Genomic DNA, 19,257 nt, shown 5'->3' on the forward strand with positions numbered 1-19,257 from the left:
GTGGGGACTGAATAACTTAATGATCTAATTAATCATGTCCCTTTTCAGTTATAATTACTAATAGACCCAAGTATGCTAGCATGCTAGAGGTAGTCTGGACCCCCCTCCCCACAAATGGTGGGAAGAGACAGGTAGAGGGGTAGATTTGAAGTCAGAGGGTTCCAATCCTGCTTCTGTGGTCACCACCCCACCAGGGTGACTAACCTTGGGTAAGTTATTTACCTTTTTGTTCCTCTGTACAATGAAGGATTTTTGGGGGAGATGACTTCTATTCTAGCTCCAAATCTATGATGTCATTGCTACAGTCTTCTGTTAATATTTAAGATTAGAAAAGAAAAGTAGAATTGCTATCACTGGACTCAAATGACTTGGGGACAATCTCCATCCTGTTATAATCTACAGGAGCACAGGTTTAGACCTGGAAGGATTTCTAAATGTGTAACTAATACAACAAACTGGCCTCCCCAATTTTGATGAAACCAAGTCTCAGAGAGATGTAGTAACTGCCCAGATCATGATCCCTAGCAGATGTCAAGAAACTAGAAGCAGACTTTGAATTCAAGTCATCTGACTCCAAATTCAAGGAGATCTTTTTATTGACTTATCTTGCTAACTAAGCAGGAAAAAAACCAAACAATGACAAATTTTCTGTCTTTAGCTTTGTGTGGGGCAGCAAGCTACAAAGAAAGGACTTTTTATAGTGTGTATCTACATGAGTAAATCCAAAGTGTTAATATTTCCAAAAGAGTAGGAGATCTAGAAAGACCTTGTGTAGGAGGTGGTTTGAAGAAAACAAGACATTCTAATCAAAGGGAATTAAGGAGAGAAGGCATTTCAGATATGGGGGAATCACTTGTACAAGGCCCTTTGGGAGGCCTCTGGAGAAAAGCTAGCAGGTCAGGAAGGACTGTAATTTCAAACAAGATCCAAAGGTAGAAGGAAATCATTGTGAAGAGGTTTAAATTCTTTGTGTCCTACCTCAAGGCAAAAGGACCAAGTATCAAAAAATCAAAAATTTTCTCTAGCTCAGTGGTTCTTAACCACTTTGTTTGAGGACTTACAATCTGATTGAGAATATATATGATGAAAAAAAGTTACCATGAATTCAGCAATGCTTTTAAATGAACATGTATTTTATTAAACACAACAGCATCTGCATACATTTGAAAAATCATCATACATAGATGTGTGAGTCACAAGTTATTCTTGCTTATTGATTATATTGAGCCATAGTGTATATTTTGTTGGGAGCAAAAGAAAGATTCAAATGACAATTCTTGGTGGGCACATGGCTTCCCTGACCCACCCAGACCCTTCTGAGCACTGTTTTTGAGTTACCATTTATAGCCTGCATTCCGAAATGGTAGATTGAAGAGATAATACAAAGCGAATAACATGTATAATTCAGATAGTAGATTTCCAAAGTAATAATATGCTACAAAGATGAGCAAAGCTTAGGGCTATCTCTTGGGAAAGTTAAGTAGCTACTTGCAAAATTCTTCATGCTTCTGAGTACCTTTAGGAATTGTGGGGTACCATATTCATAGGACAGAGTTGAAAGGGATCTTAGCCATTCAAATCCATAATTTTCCAGGTAAGGAAACTGAGACACAGAGAGATTGAGTGACATGTTCAAAGTCACACACTTGGTAAACCAGAATTCAAAACTCTGACTTCAAACAAAATGTTCTGGCTGCCCTGTTGACCTAGGTCAGACACCAAGTGGGGGTAGGAGTTAAGAGTAAGGGGATGGGGGAAGCAAGATAGAAAGTCATGCCCCAATTTTCCAGAACTACTCATTCTCAACTCTTTTCTTTGAAGCAGGTTGGAGGTTCTTCCACAAGCATCATTAGGATGTTTAAAGGCTTGCTATTGACTATGTAGACCATGAGGCAAGTCATGACTTTGATCTGACAAACTCTGGCAACAAGCAGGCATTCCCAGGAATCTTTCCAGGAAAATTCTCTTCTTCCTTCCACTCAAGAGACTTGAAAAGGAAGGAACTTGGAGGCAAGAGGTTCCAGAGCAAGCAGGAAACCATGTGGTCATTTCTAATGAGAAGCAAAGACTCTAAGTCTTTAGACTTCGTCTAGAGCCTGTGATGGCTCATAGTTTCTTGAAGGAGTCGACCCATGACAGATAGCTATCAAGAGACATCAATAGGTTCTACTCATTGAATTGAGGTGCCTTGATAATTCAGAGCTCCTCATTTGATTTGGAGCTAGAAGGGATCTCAGAGGTCATTAAGTTCAACCCTGCCATTTTAGAGATGAGGGCAGGAGCCGCTCATTCTTCTATCATTGGGCCCCTCTCAAATAGTTCATTGATTGGCATTCTGTAGGCATTTAATAAAGAAATAGCTGTAGAACTGATGTGGTCTGGTCTTTTCCAAAAAGCCAAGTGCATATTAAATGCTAGCATTGACTGAGTAGTAGTAACAAGAATTATGCAGGTGCAGTGCCCAGTCCTCAGTAATCAGATTACAATGTTTTTGGATGGATGGGTGGATGGATAGATGGAGGGAGGGAAGGATAGATGGATGGAGAGAGGGGTGGAGCAACAATACAGCCACTTGTAGGTGAACTAGAAACATTTCTGTTGGACGTTTTGGAAAGTGGTGAAGAGTGAGAGGAGGAATGGTTTTACGACATCTTCCTCCCACTTCTTTTTGGTCTTCCAGTCTGGTTCTAAGGCAGACAGCTGATTTGCATTTTGATATCCTATCTTCTGGAGCACCTTGTCATCATCCTAATAACTGTTATTTTCAGAGTGCTGTGGGGTTGCAAGGTGCTTGGCTCACATCAAGCCCATGAGGTAGATTGTGCAAGTGTCATTTCCAGAATAGAGTTCTTAGAGGGATTAGATGGTAATTATGCACTTGAGTTATGAATTGGACCCAGGTCTTTGGGTTCTAAGATTCATGTGAAGATGAGCTTCTCTTATCCCCCTATGAAATTTGATTCAATTCAGCAAGCATTTAGTAAGGACTTCTGTGCCAGACAGAGTGATAAGCAGCTGGGGATATCAAAATGCCCTGTTCTTCTTAAGTTCACATTGAAGTGGACTAAGATGACATGTCACCACCAAAATCAATTCAAAACATTTACAACATATTGTCTGGGGAGCAGACATATCACAGATCTAACATACAGGTGGCTTGTTAACAGAAAGGGAATTTTTTGGAGCACAATAGGAAGGGTTAGGGAAGAATGATTTCAGGACATGGGAGGAATGGGAAGAATGGCATGCATGGGTATGAAGGAACAAGAGGAGAATGATCAAGCCAGGTAATCTACCATACAGCATCACATACATGTTTCTTGTTGCTTTATAGATATTAAAATGACAATGCTTGATGGTCAAGGACAAGTCTCACCACGCTTTAGAAGTTTTACTTTATGAGTTGTTGTGGTCTTAACCACTCATAATCTCACAGGCAACAAATGGAAATTAGCAAGGCTCATTCATGAACAATGAGCTTAGAAACAAGGTCTTCCAGCTTGAATAGGTCCTACTAGAGTTGGTGCTTTATTGATTTAAAAACTCAGATTTAACTCTAGAACTCTTGGAAGCTCTTGGCTTCACCTTGGATTGTTTTAATAAAAACTATGACATCTAGAGACATAAGGTAGAAGAAAAATTGGCAGTAATTCTATTCTAACTCTCTCATGTAGACATGAAGGAAGGGAGACCAGAGAGGATGATTGACTGGCCCGAGATGTGTTTTTTTGTCATTGAATCATTTTAGTTGTGTCTGACTGTGATCCCATTTGAAATTTTCTTGACAAAGATACTGGAGTGGTTTCCCATTTCTTTCTCTGGCTCATTTTACAGATGAGGAAACTGAGGCAAACAGGGTTAAGTGACTTTCCTAGGCTCACACAGAGCCTGTACCCACTGTCTAGCTGCCCTAAAGTGAGAGTAAGTGGAATTTGAATTCAGGTCATCTAAGTCTTAAGTAATTCTGCTGTACTAGGCTGACAGGAAATAGATACAAATAGATAGATGAATAGAAATATATAGACAGATGAGTACGTATTAGCTACCTGTATGAATATCTACAGGGGTCACACAGAAGGGTGATATGTAGAAAAGGCATTGGATTTGGAAGTAGTGAAGACCTGGATTCAAATCCCATCTTTGAAACTTATTCGATATCAATCCATCAATTAATCAGCAAATATTTATTAATCACCTACTATATACTAGGCATTGTCCTTGGTGGGGAGTGTTGGGCAGTTCAGTGCCAACAACAGGAGAAAATGAACAATCACTGTCTTCAAGGAGCTTAAAATCTATCTGGGAAGATGATCATAACACATTTAAGTATATACAAAATGTGCTAAAAACAAAACTAATGGATTTTTGAGCTCATGCCTTTGGAAATCCCTTCCAATCATTCAGATGGCAGTCCATTTTTTTGCCTGGTCACCTTTGTGCCTCTTGTCCATCATGTCCATCACAAAAGCTTACTCCAGTGCCTCTCAGGGGCCTGATCACCCTATATTCTCAAAAGTGATGCCAGCAAAACATTTTTTTTCTGGCAAGTTCTACCATGCAAGAAAGACTTTGAAAATGGTGCCAGCCTAAGACCGCTTTCTAAGAACCAACCTTGCAGATAATCTGTAGGCTGACCACTTTTTGGTCATGGAAACTCATGTAATAAATCAAAATCAAGAGTAATTTTCATGGAGTTGAGAAGTTAAGACAATTTTTTTTTTGGAGGGGGAGGTATGGCAATGAGGAGTGACTTGCTCAAAGTCACACAGCCAGTAAGTATCAAGTGTCTTGAGACTGGATTTGAATTCAAGTCCTTCTGATGCCAGGGTTGATGCTCAACCACTGCACCACCTAGCTGCTCCAGGTAAGACATTATCAACCAGGGTGGGGGAGGGTTGTGATCATAGATTTCCCTCACCTTTCTGAATCTCAGTGGGCTCATAAATAATAATAATACAGGGATAATGGTATCTAGTACCTCCTGCTCATATCTATCAGGATAAAAATCAGATTAACATAGATGAAGTATTTTGGAAATTTGAAAATGCTATCTACATGGTCATTAGAACTGTTAATGTAATAACAAGAGGCAGCAGGCCTTGGAATGGAGAAGACCTTTGGCTGAATGACCCTAGCTTGTCAGTCTACCTCTTAGGACCTCAGGCAAGACTCTAAAAAATCAATAGGGGAGGGCAGGGGTGGACCTGCAATGGTGGAGGCAGGCAGCTCTATCAATGACATCACAGGACAGGGCCCAAAATAGAAGAGACTATATAAATCAGAGTGCACCGGGGTGGATGGGTCAGAGAGTACAGGAGGCATTTTCTTGGTCTGTGTCAACAAGGGACAAAGGGGTGTGGTGGCCCTGGAGAAAAGCCAGGGACATTTTCTCTCCCTAGCAGCCCCACACCCTCTTCTGAGGGTTCCAAGACTGTCCCTTCTAGTCAGTCCGACTCCTACTTTCTCTTGTCTCTGAGGCATCTAAAGGTTCAGCCATGTTCCCCTTGGGGTTGGCAGTGGAGCCCTGAACTTGGCATATTACACGGCTAACCCCCCTGCCCGGATATATATACAGCACATACCTACATCAGACAATGTGCACACAGCATACAGACAGCCCATGCATATAGACACACATAGAAATATCCCACACAATTCTACATAAACATAGGTAGCAGAACACAGATATCACACAACATCCACACACCAACACACATGTCACACAATGTACAGCACATTGTGTATCCATACCACACACATATAAATGAGTATGCCACACAATACCACATATACATAGACACCAGGATACACAGATATCATACAACACACACACACCAACACTCACATCACACACCACACACATCATACACATATAAGTATGCCACACAATACCACATATGCATAGACACCAGGATATACAGATATACAACATAAATACATTAACACACACATCACACAATGCATACCACATGTGCATATCCATACCACACACATACATTTCCCAACATGAATACAGCATATACCACACACATATAAACAAGTACACCACACAATACCACACATACAGACACCAGAATGCACATACATCACACAACACACATACAACACACATCACACAATGAACATCACATATATGCATACACAGCACATACCTACATCTCTCTCACACATATATATTCATATTACCACACACATAAATAAGTATGCCACACAATTCTACATAACACAGATAGCAGAACATATATATCACACAATATGCACACACCACACAGATACACACAAGTTGCAAATCACACACATAACACACACAGATCATACATGTATGCACCACATACTGTACACACACCACACCCACACCCACACACCCTGAGCTTCTTCCCCTCCCCAGATGAATTGCATTAAAGTCCAGATCCCGACTCCCAGACCTCTTGTAATCTTTGTTTTGAAGCCCTGCCCTGCTCTCTCTGATTAGCAAGGTTGACTGGCTTTTTAAAAACTCTGTAGCAATTTACTGCCACAGAATCCTGGCTAGATAGAGTTTGTAAAGTCAGCAAGCATGATTCAGGTTTGGAACTCATCCAGGTCTAGGAAGAATACAAATGTCCCAGGTTGTCCTCCTAGGAGAAGCGTAACTAAACCCAAGTCCCCAAAAGAGAGGCATTCAGTCTTTCCTAGGTTGATTGACTCTGGATAGAGGGGAAACTTCTTTGAGAAAGACAATGGCTTGTCAAGCTAATACAGTCTGACCCAGAATGGGTGTCTTTGGGCCTTGGTCAGAGAGATTTCCCATCTTATTGACCCCACCACCCCATCCCATTAAGCACCTTGGATTTCCTTTGCATACTTTTTACACATATCTATTTCTCCACATGTTGTCTCCCTCACCCAAAGGTGAGCTCCTTGAGGGTACTGATTGTTTTGCTTTTCTGTCTCTGAATTCATGTTGCTAGGCATGCATTCTACACCTACCTCCTTTGTACCCAGCCTCCTGCCTATCAGGTGCTGGGGTATTTTGGATGATCACCTGCTAGGAATCCCAAGCTCCTGACATACAACAAGCGCTTAACAGATGCCTACAGATTGAAAGGTGATTAACTAAAATGAGCCCAAGTGAAGAGAACTCTCACATGATTCTCAATCTAGGTCATTTGGGATTTATTCTCAAATGAATTAATTACTACCCCCACATTGATCCTATCCTATCAGTCAGAGGTGGGGGCTAACATGGAGCTTTCCAGTTGGACAGGTTCCCTAGGCCATCTGGTTCCCCCTGAACCTGCCCTCCCTGTTCTGTGTCTACCTTTCACCAACTGCTCCAGGCATTCAGAACCATACACATACATATATGCATGTATCTATATCTATTTTTCTATCATAGTCCCCTTCTCAGTTGAATGTTTTTAAATGTATAACATATATAGGATTACAAAAAGGAAACCAAAAGCTAGTAAAATAAAGATGTGATTTTTTTTCCATCCATGTTGATGACCCCCTTGAAATCAAAGCAGGCTATGAATGCCAATTAAGAACTCTGATTTGTATATTCTCCATTCAGTTCAACATGGTTAAATGGAAGAATATTTATCTTAGAGTCAGGAAGGACCTTGAATTTGAATCCTAGATCACACCATTGCTAGATATAGCACTCAAAGGAAGAGGTATTCCCTGTATGTGGTGAGACCCTCCAGGTCGTCCTGGTTGTGGATGATACTATACTGACTCTATCCAGTCCCAAAACATTACAGGCATTCCTCAGAATAGTCTAACAAGCTATTCATGAAAAACAGGATGAAAAGGTCTCTTCCCTACATTTAGACATGCACTTGGATGCCTAATCAGTTCATCAGTTCCCCCCATCTTTTGAAGGCACTGCAGGCGCATAATGCGTTGGTCCCAAAATCGAAGAAGTCCAGTAGACTGGACTGGACGGCACTTGGGGAAGTTATACTCTATTTTTGAATATCTCAAATTCTTGGAAGAAGAATTATAAAAGAATCACCATTGCTAACACAAAGGGAAATGAAGGCATGCATGGTGGGCATGAATAGGTTGAAGCAAATTTCAGGAATGACTTCTTTGCAAGAATTGAGGTAAAATATAAATATACAAGGGTTGGACATAAAGAGACAACTCAAATGCTATCCAGGTGCTCACAGAATTAAAAAAAAGAGCTCAAAAACAATGTCTTAAGTACATTGAGGAAATTTCACATGGAAGATTTGTGAAGAAGCTAGACAATAATTACATAGAATGAGAACGCATGGGTCTGTTGGGATCTGGTGTTGGAGGGAAAATCTTATATCAGTAAGATCACAGATACACTGAAGAAATCTGTATAGAGAAATACTATTCTATTCTCTAATTGTTTAGTAGTGTTCAACACCACTAATATAGTAAATCTACTGTAAAAAGATAGTTCAGTGTACGAGATACAAAGGTAGAAGACAACACTGGTTGGTAAATAAGGACAATGTGGTGCTCATCCATTGTTTAATATACTCATAAAACATGCCTTCATTTGGTTTCTCTAATCAGAAGATACTTGTTGGCAAGGATGCATTCTTTTTATTTATTTTTGGATCCCATTTGCTACCTAACATATATATTTGACATAGCCTTATTTGCTATATCTCCCACTTTGGTGGCTTTGGAAGGTATCTTGGTGGTCAGAGGTGGGAGTGGTTTCATCTGATAACTGATCAGGGGAATACTATCCACTTCTAGTAATTCATTAATACATTTTGCACATATTAAATGCTTCATTCATGCATTCATTCAGACACAAATATGACAGCTGAAGGCTTCCAGGAAGCATTGCTGAGAAAGAAGTCTTGGTCAAGAAATATAAAGACCTTCAGGGCATTATTGATGCTGATTGAAGGCTTCAAAAGAGAAATGGATGTTTGGCAAGTGAATAGCTGGTGAAGAAAATGGTGTTTGGGAATAAAATTTGAATATCTGGTCCCTGGTTGGAAAGATAGGAATGCTGGGTATTGTTGTGCAAATCTGCTAAGAGCTGCTAGGAAAGTATTTGCCTAGAGTCTAGAACTCTAATCAAAACAGCATTCAGTCAGAAAGAGAATAGAGAAAATGGCATCAGATTTGAGCCTCAGCTCTGCCTCACCTGCAACCCCTCACGGTATATCCCTGGACTCACACTAGGTATATCCAATAAGTTGGACACCATAGAGAGTCTCTGTGATGCTGGCAGGATAGCAAGGAACATCCAAATTCACAGGAGATGAAATCAAAGGAAGGAGTCATGAATTACTTACATAATCACAGAAACCTTTGCACATATGTATAAAGTAAGGGTTAAAAATCAAAGTAAATTAGAACTCTTTGTTGACATCATTCAGATTTAAAAGGGTGAGATGTCTAACTAGTTTGAGATGACCTGTGCCATTCTTTAGAATACCTTTCTCTACAAGTCACAGGGTGTCCTTCAGTTATGGGTGTGTCTTTATCTGAACCAGGCAGTGAACTCTTAAAATGGTGATTGTGCACTTACAAAGAAGGGTGGGGTGGATAGGAGGTAAAGGTGTGGGAGTCCAGTTTATATGTCCCATTTATGATTAAGAAATTAGAATTCTTCACATAATTGTAGATTGATTAAGCTGGGGAACAATAAAGCCACTTCCCATAGTTGGTGACAATATTTTTCACATTGAACATGTGATGTTACTTTCTCAAACTTTCATGTAAGTACACATCATTTTCTTGAAATCAGGAATGCCCTGGAAAACCTGGGAGGTCTGGTCCCAAGAAGAAACAGAAGCCTACCCATTCTAAAATAACTCCCTCACCCATTTCAGGAACTGGAGAACGATTTAGGTTAGCAAACTTGACTTTCAGAAGACTACTGGAGGGGTAAGGGAAGAAGGAGAGGGGTTTATCATTTGCACCCTAGCAATCAGTGGATGTCATCAGATCCATATAAGGTGAAATCAGCCACAGTGAAAGGGAAATTTATTAAGGGTAGGCAGAAGGAAAGTGGAGAATTGAGTCAGGATAGGACAGAATTCTTTTTGAAAATTCCTCATGCTAACTTCTTCTCTATCTTTATTTTGGACATATAAATTTTGCTGGAAACAATGCCAACTCTCAGAACAGTTCCCCTCTTTATCTCTTCTTCATCCCATCCCACAATGGTAATGGTTTCCAATATCCCAATGTTGCCATCACAGTTTTATAATCATATGTTACTTTGTTCCCCAGGTATAATAAATATGATGATCCTAGTGTCTAACATATAGAATCCCCAAAAGAAGTAAGGAATGAGTGGAAACAACACTGGTTTTGGGGGTCAGAGTATCTGTGTTCTCTTATGATAGAAGGTGAAGCTATTCAGTTGGGTTTTTTTTTTTTGTGCTGCTGTCCTCTTGACAAAGGAGAAAGGTATTTGGTCTGGAAAGTATAAAACACAAATCACAAAGAAGAAAATAAAACCTAAGATAAGTAGGGGTTTAATGGAACCATCTCACTGAGTTTAAGTCATTGACTCACATGAACTGCATCCTTGAATTTTGAAAGAACTGATCAATGTGCCTGCTGAATTACTATTGGGTGATCTTTGAAAAATTACAGAGACGGGGATACTTGAATGGAGAAAGACACAGGTAGTTGTGATTTTCAAAAAAGGGAAGAGAATGGTGCCTACAAACTATAGGTCAGTGAGCTTGAATTTGATTCCTACCAAACTTACAGACCATGTTATTAAAAGGATGGCTAATGAAAATCTAGACAAGGAAGCAGTGATCAAGGAGCCAGGATGTTTTTTTATTTAGAACAGGTCATTTCAAACTAATCTGATTTCTTTTTCTCTTTCTTTTTGGAGAGGCTATGGGACAGGTAAATCAGGGAAATATTGTCTATAAAGTTTATCCAGATTTTTGGCAAAGTATGACAAAGTCTCCCATGTTCTCTTGGAAAAGTTGGGAAACAATATAGTCTTGATGATAGAATAGTTACGCGAACTGAGATAGATTAAATGGCAGAACTCAAAGCTTCCTCATTAATAGCTCCTTATTAGTTTAGAGGGAGACATCATTGCCCTGAGTAGCTCAACGCTGAGATGATTGCTTATTAGGTGTTTCGCTATTATTGTTTGTCTTTTGCTCTTGAAGAGGACCATGACTTCAGGAAAGTGATGCCATGCCATGCAAATGAATTAGATTTAAGTGGGAGAAGTCTGTGCAGTCACCAGCCTCACTTTCTCCTTTGGGTCACTGGGGTTGAGTTGCCAGGTGTGTTTCAGACAACTGGAGATGACCCTGGATGCAGTGAGAGACCTTGGTCTTTTTAAGCTGGGGTCTTTAACTGGTCTTAGTTTGACTGAGGCAATACTTATTCGGTATCCTAGCCTTCCCTACAGGTGCTCTGCCTAAAGGAATGCAAATTTTTTTTTTAGGTTTTTTTGGCAAGGCAAATGGGGTTAAGTGGCTTGCCCAAGGCCACACAGCTAGGTAATTATTAAGTGTCTGAGACCGGATTTGAACCCAGGTACTCCTGACTCCAAGGCCGGTGCTTTATCCACTACGCCACCTAGCTGCCCCGAATGTAAATTTTGATCACTGAAACCTTACCGGGTATCTTGGGGTTTACTGGCTAGATTTGCCTCAACCCAAACCACTCTGGTGCTCATCATTGGTCAGTAATAATAGGTCCCTGGCCAAACCTTCCTTGTATATTGTTTAGGTCCTGATTGACTCCAGAGTGAATTGATTGACTCAGAGTGATTGAACTAAGATGACCATTGAATTTCCTTCCAGTTTTGACTTTAAGCATATCTCTTCCTGTTGAGACCAATAAAGTTTTTCAGGAAGCAAAGAGTTTTGTCGAACCTTGATTAACATTGATCCAATTTTGTGTCTCCTACAGTTGACTTGCTACATCTCTCACATATGGTTATTGAGTATCTACTACTACCGTTAGCTGAAATAACGTTTTCTTAAGAAATGAAACAAATTGTTGTTATTTTAACTTATATGAGTCTCAGTTTCTTGATCTGAACAATGAAGAGAATGGCCTATTGTTCCCTCCCAGTTCTAAAGCTCTGTATCTTTTTTGCCAGGAATGAAAGAAATGTTATTTGTTAACTCATGGACTTATTTCCTTCATATGCTTCATTGTTTTAAAGCAAAGACTATAATGACCAAACCTGACCCTGAATAAGCAATATGAGAATATATTTCCTTTCCTTCTTTCAAGAAGTGGGAAACTAAGATTATCAAGCACTAAACATACTATTTGACTTTGGTTGATGTGCTGATTGGGTTTGCTAAACTGCTTTTTCTGGATTTTTTTATTTTTTATTGTAAAGGATAATGGTTCTCTGGGTGAGTGAGGGAGAGAGAGAGAAAGAGAGAGAGATATTGGGCGATGGAGGAGATATAAAGGCAAGAAATATCAATAATATTTAAAAAGGAAAGATTAAAATTATATTTTGCCCAAATTATTCCTTGGACTCAGTTTTTATTTTAAATTAATATTTATCTGTTTGCTAATTTTTATTACAAAATTTCTTCCCCTTTATAGAAAAAATGGTTAATTTTCTCAGCAACATGGGATGCCTCTCAGTGGTGATAGTAATAGCTGATATTTATGCAGCATTTTAGGGTTTACACACATGCCAGTAGGCTCATCCCTTTCCAGCTTTGGTGAATATTCTCTCAGTGTGTTTCTGTCTTCTTGGAAATGAACAATTCCACAAGGGCCTACTACAGTGCTCACTTTAACTTTGGTAAGAGCCCACTAGTAACCTGAGCTTTCTGGGCTATTGCAGCATCTGACTTATTAGAATCACCAGGCATATGGCTTGGGAAAAACCCTCAAAGGGGGCCACTGCATCAAATGAAAGAGAGAACAAAAGCTTCCAGAGTTCCTTTGACACCTAAATATTCAAAATGATTTGCTTGGGAGTTTGAATTGTTTTAGAATTCCTGACTCTCAGAATCTAGAATCAGAAGCAGCTTGATTCTGGCTGTTCAAGAATTTCTCTATGAAACAAGAACTCTAATTTATAGGTTAGGATGGGATACATTAAGGATGGATTGTAATATGTTGGTCAGAAAGTTTCAACTTCACAATTTGCAAGCAGAGTGAAAGACAATTATTTCTAGCCCAGGAGTAAAATGAATTCTATTTTCACTAGAAGAGTAAATATAGAAGAAACCCCAGACCTGAAGTCAAAGATCGAGGTTCAAAACTCACTGTGTGTACTTCCTACCTACGTGATCTCAGGTAAATCATTTAATTTCCATTGGCATCAGTTTTCTTGTCCATAAAATGAGGGGGTTGGGCCAGATACCATTGGAGATTTCTTTCAACTCTAGTCTCAGGAGCTTAGAATTCCCAAACTGAGGAAAGAAAGGGCACTTGATGTAGAGGTCTGGCTCTGCCACTTATGGGCCGGGGGAGTGACCTTCAGCAAGTCATTTAGTCTCCATGTCCTTCAGTTTCCTTCTCTGGAAAATGAAGCTAACCATATTTGTACTAACTTACAAAGGAATTAGTAGCTAAGAACTCATGGCAACTCAGCACAATATTCTTGGAAAGCCCTTCTTTTGGAGCACAATGATTTTTACTACAGCAGGCAGGCTTAGACGTTATTACTATGTCCATTCAAACAGAGCATCTCATCAGTATAGAAGCTGAAATATATTGCTTCAAGCAGTAATAAGTTTCTAGGCCTTTGAATATCATGTTATATTTCAAAATATCTTGAGGGAAGAGTCATTGCAGAAATACCTTTTATAGACATAGCACACACTTAGACACACATATTTCTTGATTTGTCTGACACATTGAGATAAAAATGTGTTTTGTTAACAATATTTGGATAAGTAAAACTCTAGGGGAGCTGGATAAGGCTTTAAAATATAACATGATGGTACAAAGTCTTATTCTTAAAAATCAAAAGGATAAGAATCTTATCCATTTGGGGGCAGCATAGGAAGAACTATATGGTAGAAATTTTGGAAGAACAAAACATATTAGTCCAGACCTTTTAACATTATTTAGAGCAACATTTAGACAGGAACCATATACTCCCCAGGGCTTGAGCAGCTCTCTGGTGGTCACTTAAGCACTTTGGGATGAGACCTGGACATTCTCAGACTTGGGCATCATGAAAAATGGAGCCCAGCAATATGGGAGTAGAGAAACTTTTTCATTTCCTCTTCAAATAAAAACAGTTTAAAGGAGGAACCAAACCCACTGAGGATTAGAAAAAGACATTCAAAAGACAAGAAACACTAGAACTGATCCAAAAGTAAATACCATACAGAGAGAAAAAAATCTCAACAAAGGGTGGCGGAGACAAGATAGACTATAGCTGCCGAAAGGCGTAAAGTTACAAGGTTAAAAGAAGACGTGTTATACATTTTTCCATGATCAACGTAGGTTAGCATTTTAGTGCATTATCAACCTAAGTTTGTTATTTTAATGTTTGCTGTCAATGATGAGATATGTAAGCTTTGGGGTTTACCTTTAAAAATGTGTTTCAGTAATTTCTTCCCCTTTTATTACCTTGTCACATGCTTGACCTCTAGTTCAGGTTAAAAGACAACAGCTCCTCTTAAATATAATATATATTAGTGAACCAATTATTAAATTGTTGATCACTTCTGCAAAATCATGATTTTAAAAGTGTTTCATGATTTAAAAATTTTTTCAATGATGATTATAAAACATATTTTCAAAGGGATTTTTTTAGGTTAAGATTTTATAATCAGTTCAAATCAGTTCCAGAGCCCTCTTTACTGCTTGGAATATGATTAAAATGAGAAACAGAAACCCCTCCCCCTTTCAGCATGGATACCCTGTCCCCAGCTATTTGTTTATTTTTTCTCCTATGAAAATACATATTTTCTCCTTTGTTTGATTTTTAAATGAAAAGAAAACATCAATGTTCTGCTTTGAAGCAGCAGCAACAGAAAGAATCCCCCCCCATGGAAATCAATGACAACATTCTTTTTAGAGATGACAAAAGAAGTTTAAGGGAAATTTGATCCAAAGGTGGTGGGGGGAGAATCAGGGGAAGGAAGATTGTTAGCATTATCAAATGCATTCTTGTCATGATGCATAAATTAATGCTATCAAGAGCATTAGAAAAAAGTTAGTTAGAGAGGGTGTTAAAATTTAAAGTCAAGAAAGGAAAGGGAAAAAGTGGGTGATTAAACCCCACCAGGATAAAAAAAAATTCACAAATACCTTCTTCAACATCTGATAAATATTCGCCATCACTGAGCATTTCAGGGGAATTGGCTTTACGAACTGTATGATTTAAGTAAACAAAATAAGCATCTGAAAAATGGCTACTTTGGAGAGGTCAAAAACACATTTCAATGATATCACAAGTCATTTTTTCTTTTGCAAAGAAGTTAATCTGACAAACAAGGTGTTGTAAGTAAAGCTTTTGTAAAGGATTAGATTGGCTTTTCTTCCATACCTTCATCATCTGACATATCAAGAACTTCATTCATTGTTTCTGGAACATTCATTTTGTGTTTCTCTGTGACAGTCTATATGAGGGGAAAAAAAAGAACCAGTCACTTTCATGGTAGCCAAGCCATACATCACAAAGACATCCATTATTGAATAAATGTGTCAGATACCAGATGACGACCCAAGGTCATTCTTATAGAGCTGGGTAAAATTGGTGGTGGTAGTGGTGGTGGTGGTGTGTGTGTGTTTTCTTTTAACCACAAAGCTACAGGGAAAGTTAGAAACATGCTTGATTTTAGTACATTGAATGGAATTAAAAGTTCTCCCTGAGTACAAGTCAGTGGCCTTCTGGGTTTGGCATACAGAATTTGTAGGGAAAGGAAAAGTCTAAAGACTCCTAAACTTTAGAGTTATTCTAAAACAGACTTGGAATCTGTGAGTTTGTTTTAAAAAATACACACTCATATATACATACATACATATATATTTACAGACATATTATACACACATATAAAGATATTTGAATATATTTGTGTGAACATGCATATTTATAGAGAACTATATTTCAATACCATTATTTTACTTTGTGACCCAAAATATTTAAAACACTCTGATAAGTCCATAGCTTCATCAGATTGCCATGGGTTCCATGACTCAAAAGGGTAAGAAAGATTTTCCTAAGAGAAAGATAGCTAAAAATATATATATATATTTTTCTTGTACCATGTCATGGCACCTTGCTTCTAGCAGCCCAAATAGACTTAGTCTTTCAGTATATTAAAGGTAGGCAAAAGAGCCTTTAGTCTTGCTTCCTCCTGCCTAGATCTTTAATTCACTAGAATTAACCAAATATCATATATTCAAACAACAGATCAACAAGAATTTATTTCCTCTTGTGTGCCAGGAACTGTCCAAGGTTCTGGGAAAGCAATACAAAAACTGAACAATCTATACCCTCAGGGAGTTTATATTCTTTCAGAGAAGAATGAATTGAGAATTATCCTTAGACTCACAGAGACCTGGATTCAAATTTCACCTCTGAGATAATTTAGATAAAGTGTGGTATGAAAGTCAGGTTTTTGTTTTTTGTTTGTTTTAAAAGGCAATGGGGTTAAGTGACTTGCCCAAGGTCACACAGCTAGGTCATTAGTAAGTGTCTCAGGTCAGATTTGAACTCAGGTGGTCCTGATTCCAGGGCCGGTGCTTTATCTACTGAACTACCTAGCTGTCCCTGAAAGTCAGGTTTTTATAGCTTTTAATCTATGTTTGCAGTTTTCAGTGTGATTCAACAAAGTGCTTTGTGTATGTAAGTGTATGAATGCTATAAGTATGTAATCTCTGCCCTTATCAATTAGCCAAAAAACATTTATTAAGCTCCTGTTGTATACTAGTCACTCATAGCACCAATAGACTAATCAAAAAGAGATTAAACATCTACACAAATCATTATGATAGATTATGACAAATGCATAGGAGAGATCTGGTAGAGAGGCACAAATCATCTGTGCCTTGGAGTCATTTATAACTGAGGTAATGAGCACATTTTTCCAGATCACTGACCCCTCTGAAATGAGTCCTTAGGAAAAGTCATATGGAGATTAGACCACTTAGTAAGTAGATGGAACTGTCCCCTGGCACTAGTTTTCTAATATGAAAGCTGATGAGTCATGCCACCTCTGAAGGTCAGAATTCACGGCCATTGCCTGTACCTGCACTTTAATGGCTTAACTTTTCATTTGTACAAATTGAACTCCTTTTCAAAATATGGAGACACCAAGGAACTAAATGGTACTAGACAAGGAACATTCATATTAAAACAAAATGACCTGGGACTAGATGTTAGGGCCAGGAGGCTGGGATAACTTCTTTATTCCCTAGGATGATGAACATGATTTCAAATAATGGAATCATCATATTTAATTAAGGCATCATTTGATGTCTCTTTGTAACTAATGATTCTGGACCCACATGTATCTTTGGCAGATGAAGCAGACAGGAAACATAGCCCAGGCTGTGGATCTTTAAGTATGAAACCATCAATTCTTGAGGAAATTCCAGAATTGCCTACATCAGCCCTCTTGACAGCTGCCTACCACATTTAATAATTCTAGAAAAGGAATTTTTCCTGCTCCCCCTCACTGCTAATGCTGCCTATCCCAATATATCATATTTCTCTAATTGGTATATAGGCGTGCTCATTAATTCTCTACTGATACTGCATCTATTTCTTATGCACTTGCTATCTCCTAAATTTATTAGAATATGAGCCCATTGCAAGAAGAGATTATTTCATTCTTTGTCCCTTCATCCCCATCATCTAGGAGATGCTTTTTGATTGATTTCATTGATAGAAACTTCTTGGGAACAGGACTGCTTTTCCTTTGTATTCCCAGTGTCTGGTAAATGTTGGTTGGTTGACTGTTTAGGTTCCTGAAAAACCTCCACTTTGACAACTCTTTGTAGTAGAGAAGTTTTGGAAAGAACCCAAATAAAGGTCAGCTTCTGTGCTGGTGAGGCAGCTAAGTTGTATTTCTCCCAGTTATGATTTCAGGGTCCCCTCAGTCTAACACTAGCCTTGCTGGGAGCTATGTTAGAAGTGAAAAGAAGTCAAAACACAGGGCTGACAAGGAGGCATCTCACATTGAAATGAGAAAGTAAGGTTGAGTTCTGATTTTCTACTAATGGGGTGATGTGGGCAGGCCACAACTGTCTGGGGTCCCCTTCCTTTATCATCATTATCACTTAGCACACTTTCCTAACGAATGCTTTTTCCTCTTCACTTTCTTCTTCCTCTCCCATCAAATCCAGCCCAGACCTCAAAGGCATGCTCATCACATGGACATCCAGCCTCACTTGAAGACCTCCAAGGAAGGGAATTCACCTATTTCCTGGGCATCCCATTTCACCTTGGGACAACTCTGGCAGCTCTCCTTGTTAGAATGCTTTTCCTGACATCAAGCCTAAATTTGTCCCATTTATCTTCCTCCCATTGCTTCTGATTATTTATTATGGGGCTAATAAAAAGCAGACTAATCCATCTTTGGCATGACTGTCTTCTGCTTGCCTGAAGACAACTCTTGTGCTTCCCTTTCCCTTCATCAAAAATCCTTTCTTCTCTAGGATAATGGTCTGCCGTTCTTTCAGTCAATCCTTATATGGAATAGACTTAAGATCACTCTCTCATGCTGATTCTATCCAGGGCCCCTCTCAAAACTCTTCCTTTATTGCAATGAGAGCCGCCAAATTTTTGTCCTTGGCACCAGTTTTATTTTCCACCTGTCTAATAGACATCTCCCCTGGGTGTCTACTAGAGGCCGGGACTGAATTTGGGTGATTTCAGTAGTACTGAGGGTTCCCAGATATGGAGACTTATTCCTTCAATGCAAAATGGCACTTTTTATTCAACTTAAAAGTCTTAGAGTTGCCTAAAACATTGAGAAATTAAGTGATTTGCTCAGAGGTCACTATTGTATCAGAGATTGGACTTGAACCCATGGCTTCCTGGCTACAAGACCATCTATCATCATCCACACTCTCTCCTAGATGTACAAAAGGCATTTTAAAATCTTTTTTTTTTTTTAGTTTTTGCAAGGCAATGGGGTTAAGTGGCTTGCCCAAGGCTACACAGCTAGGTAATTATTAAATGTCTGAGGTTGAATTTGAACTCAGGTCCTCCTGACTCCAGGGCTGGTGCTCTATCCACTGCGCCACCTAGCTGCCCCCGGCATTTTATAATCAATGTCCAAAGTGGGACTCAACACCTTGGCTTCCTAACTCCACCTCCATTTTAATTTCTCCAGTTTTGTTGAG

General features: G+C 39.0%; 1 protein-coding gene across 17 annotated transcripts in view; it reads right to left on the reverse strand.

Annotated features, from left to right (window-relative positions):
* Positions 1–19,257, reverse strand: part of ANK3 (ankyrin 3) — a 702,796-nt gene that overhangs the window by 107,468 nt on the left and 576,071 nt on the right. For 15 of the 17 annotated variants that reach the window (XM_074232298.1, XM_074232306.1, XM_074232303.1 and 12 more), the window contains 2 exons: positions 15,452–15,524; positions 15,214–15,276 (listed from right to left, as the gene is read on the reverse strand). In XM_074232298.1, coding sequence (XP_074088399.1) covers positions 15,214–15,276; positions 15,452–15,524 — 136 coding nt within the window. The remainder of the gene's footprint in view (positions 1–15,213; positions 15,277–15,451; positions 15,525–19,257) is intronic. The other 2 variants (XM_074232301.1, XM_074232296.1) reach the window with 1 other exon arrangement.

The sequence above is a fragment of the Macrotis lagotis genome, chromosome 4 (genome assembly GCF_037893015.1).
Source record: "Macrotis lagotis isolate mMagLag1 chromosome 4, bilby.v1.9.chrom.fasta, whole genome shotgun sequence".
Taxonomy (NCBI): Eukaryota; Metazoa; Chordata; class Mammalia; order Peramelemorphia; family Peramelidae; genus Macrotis; species Macrotis lagotis.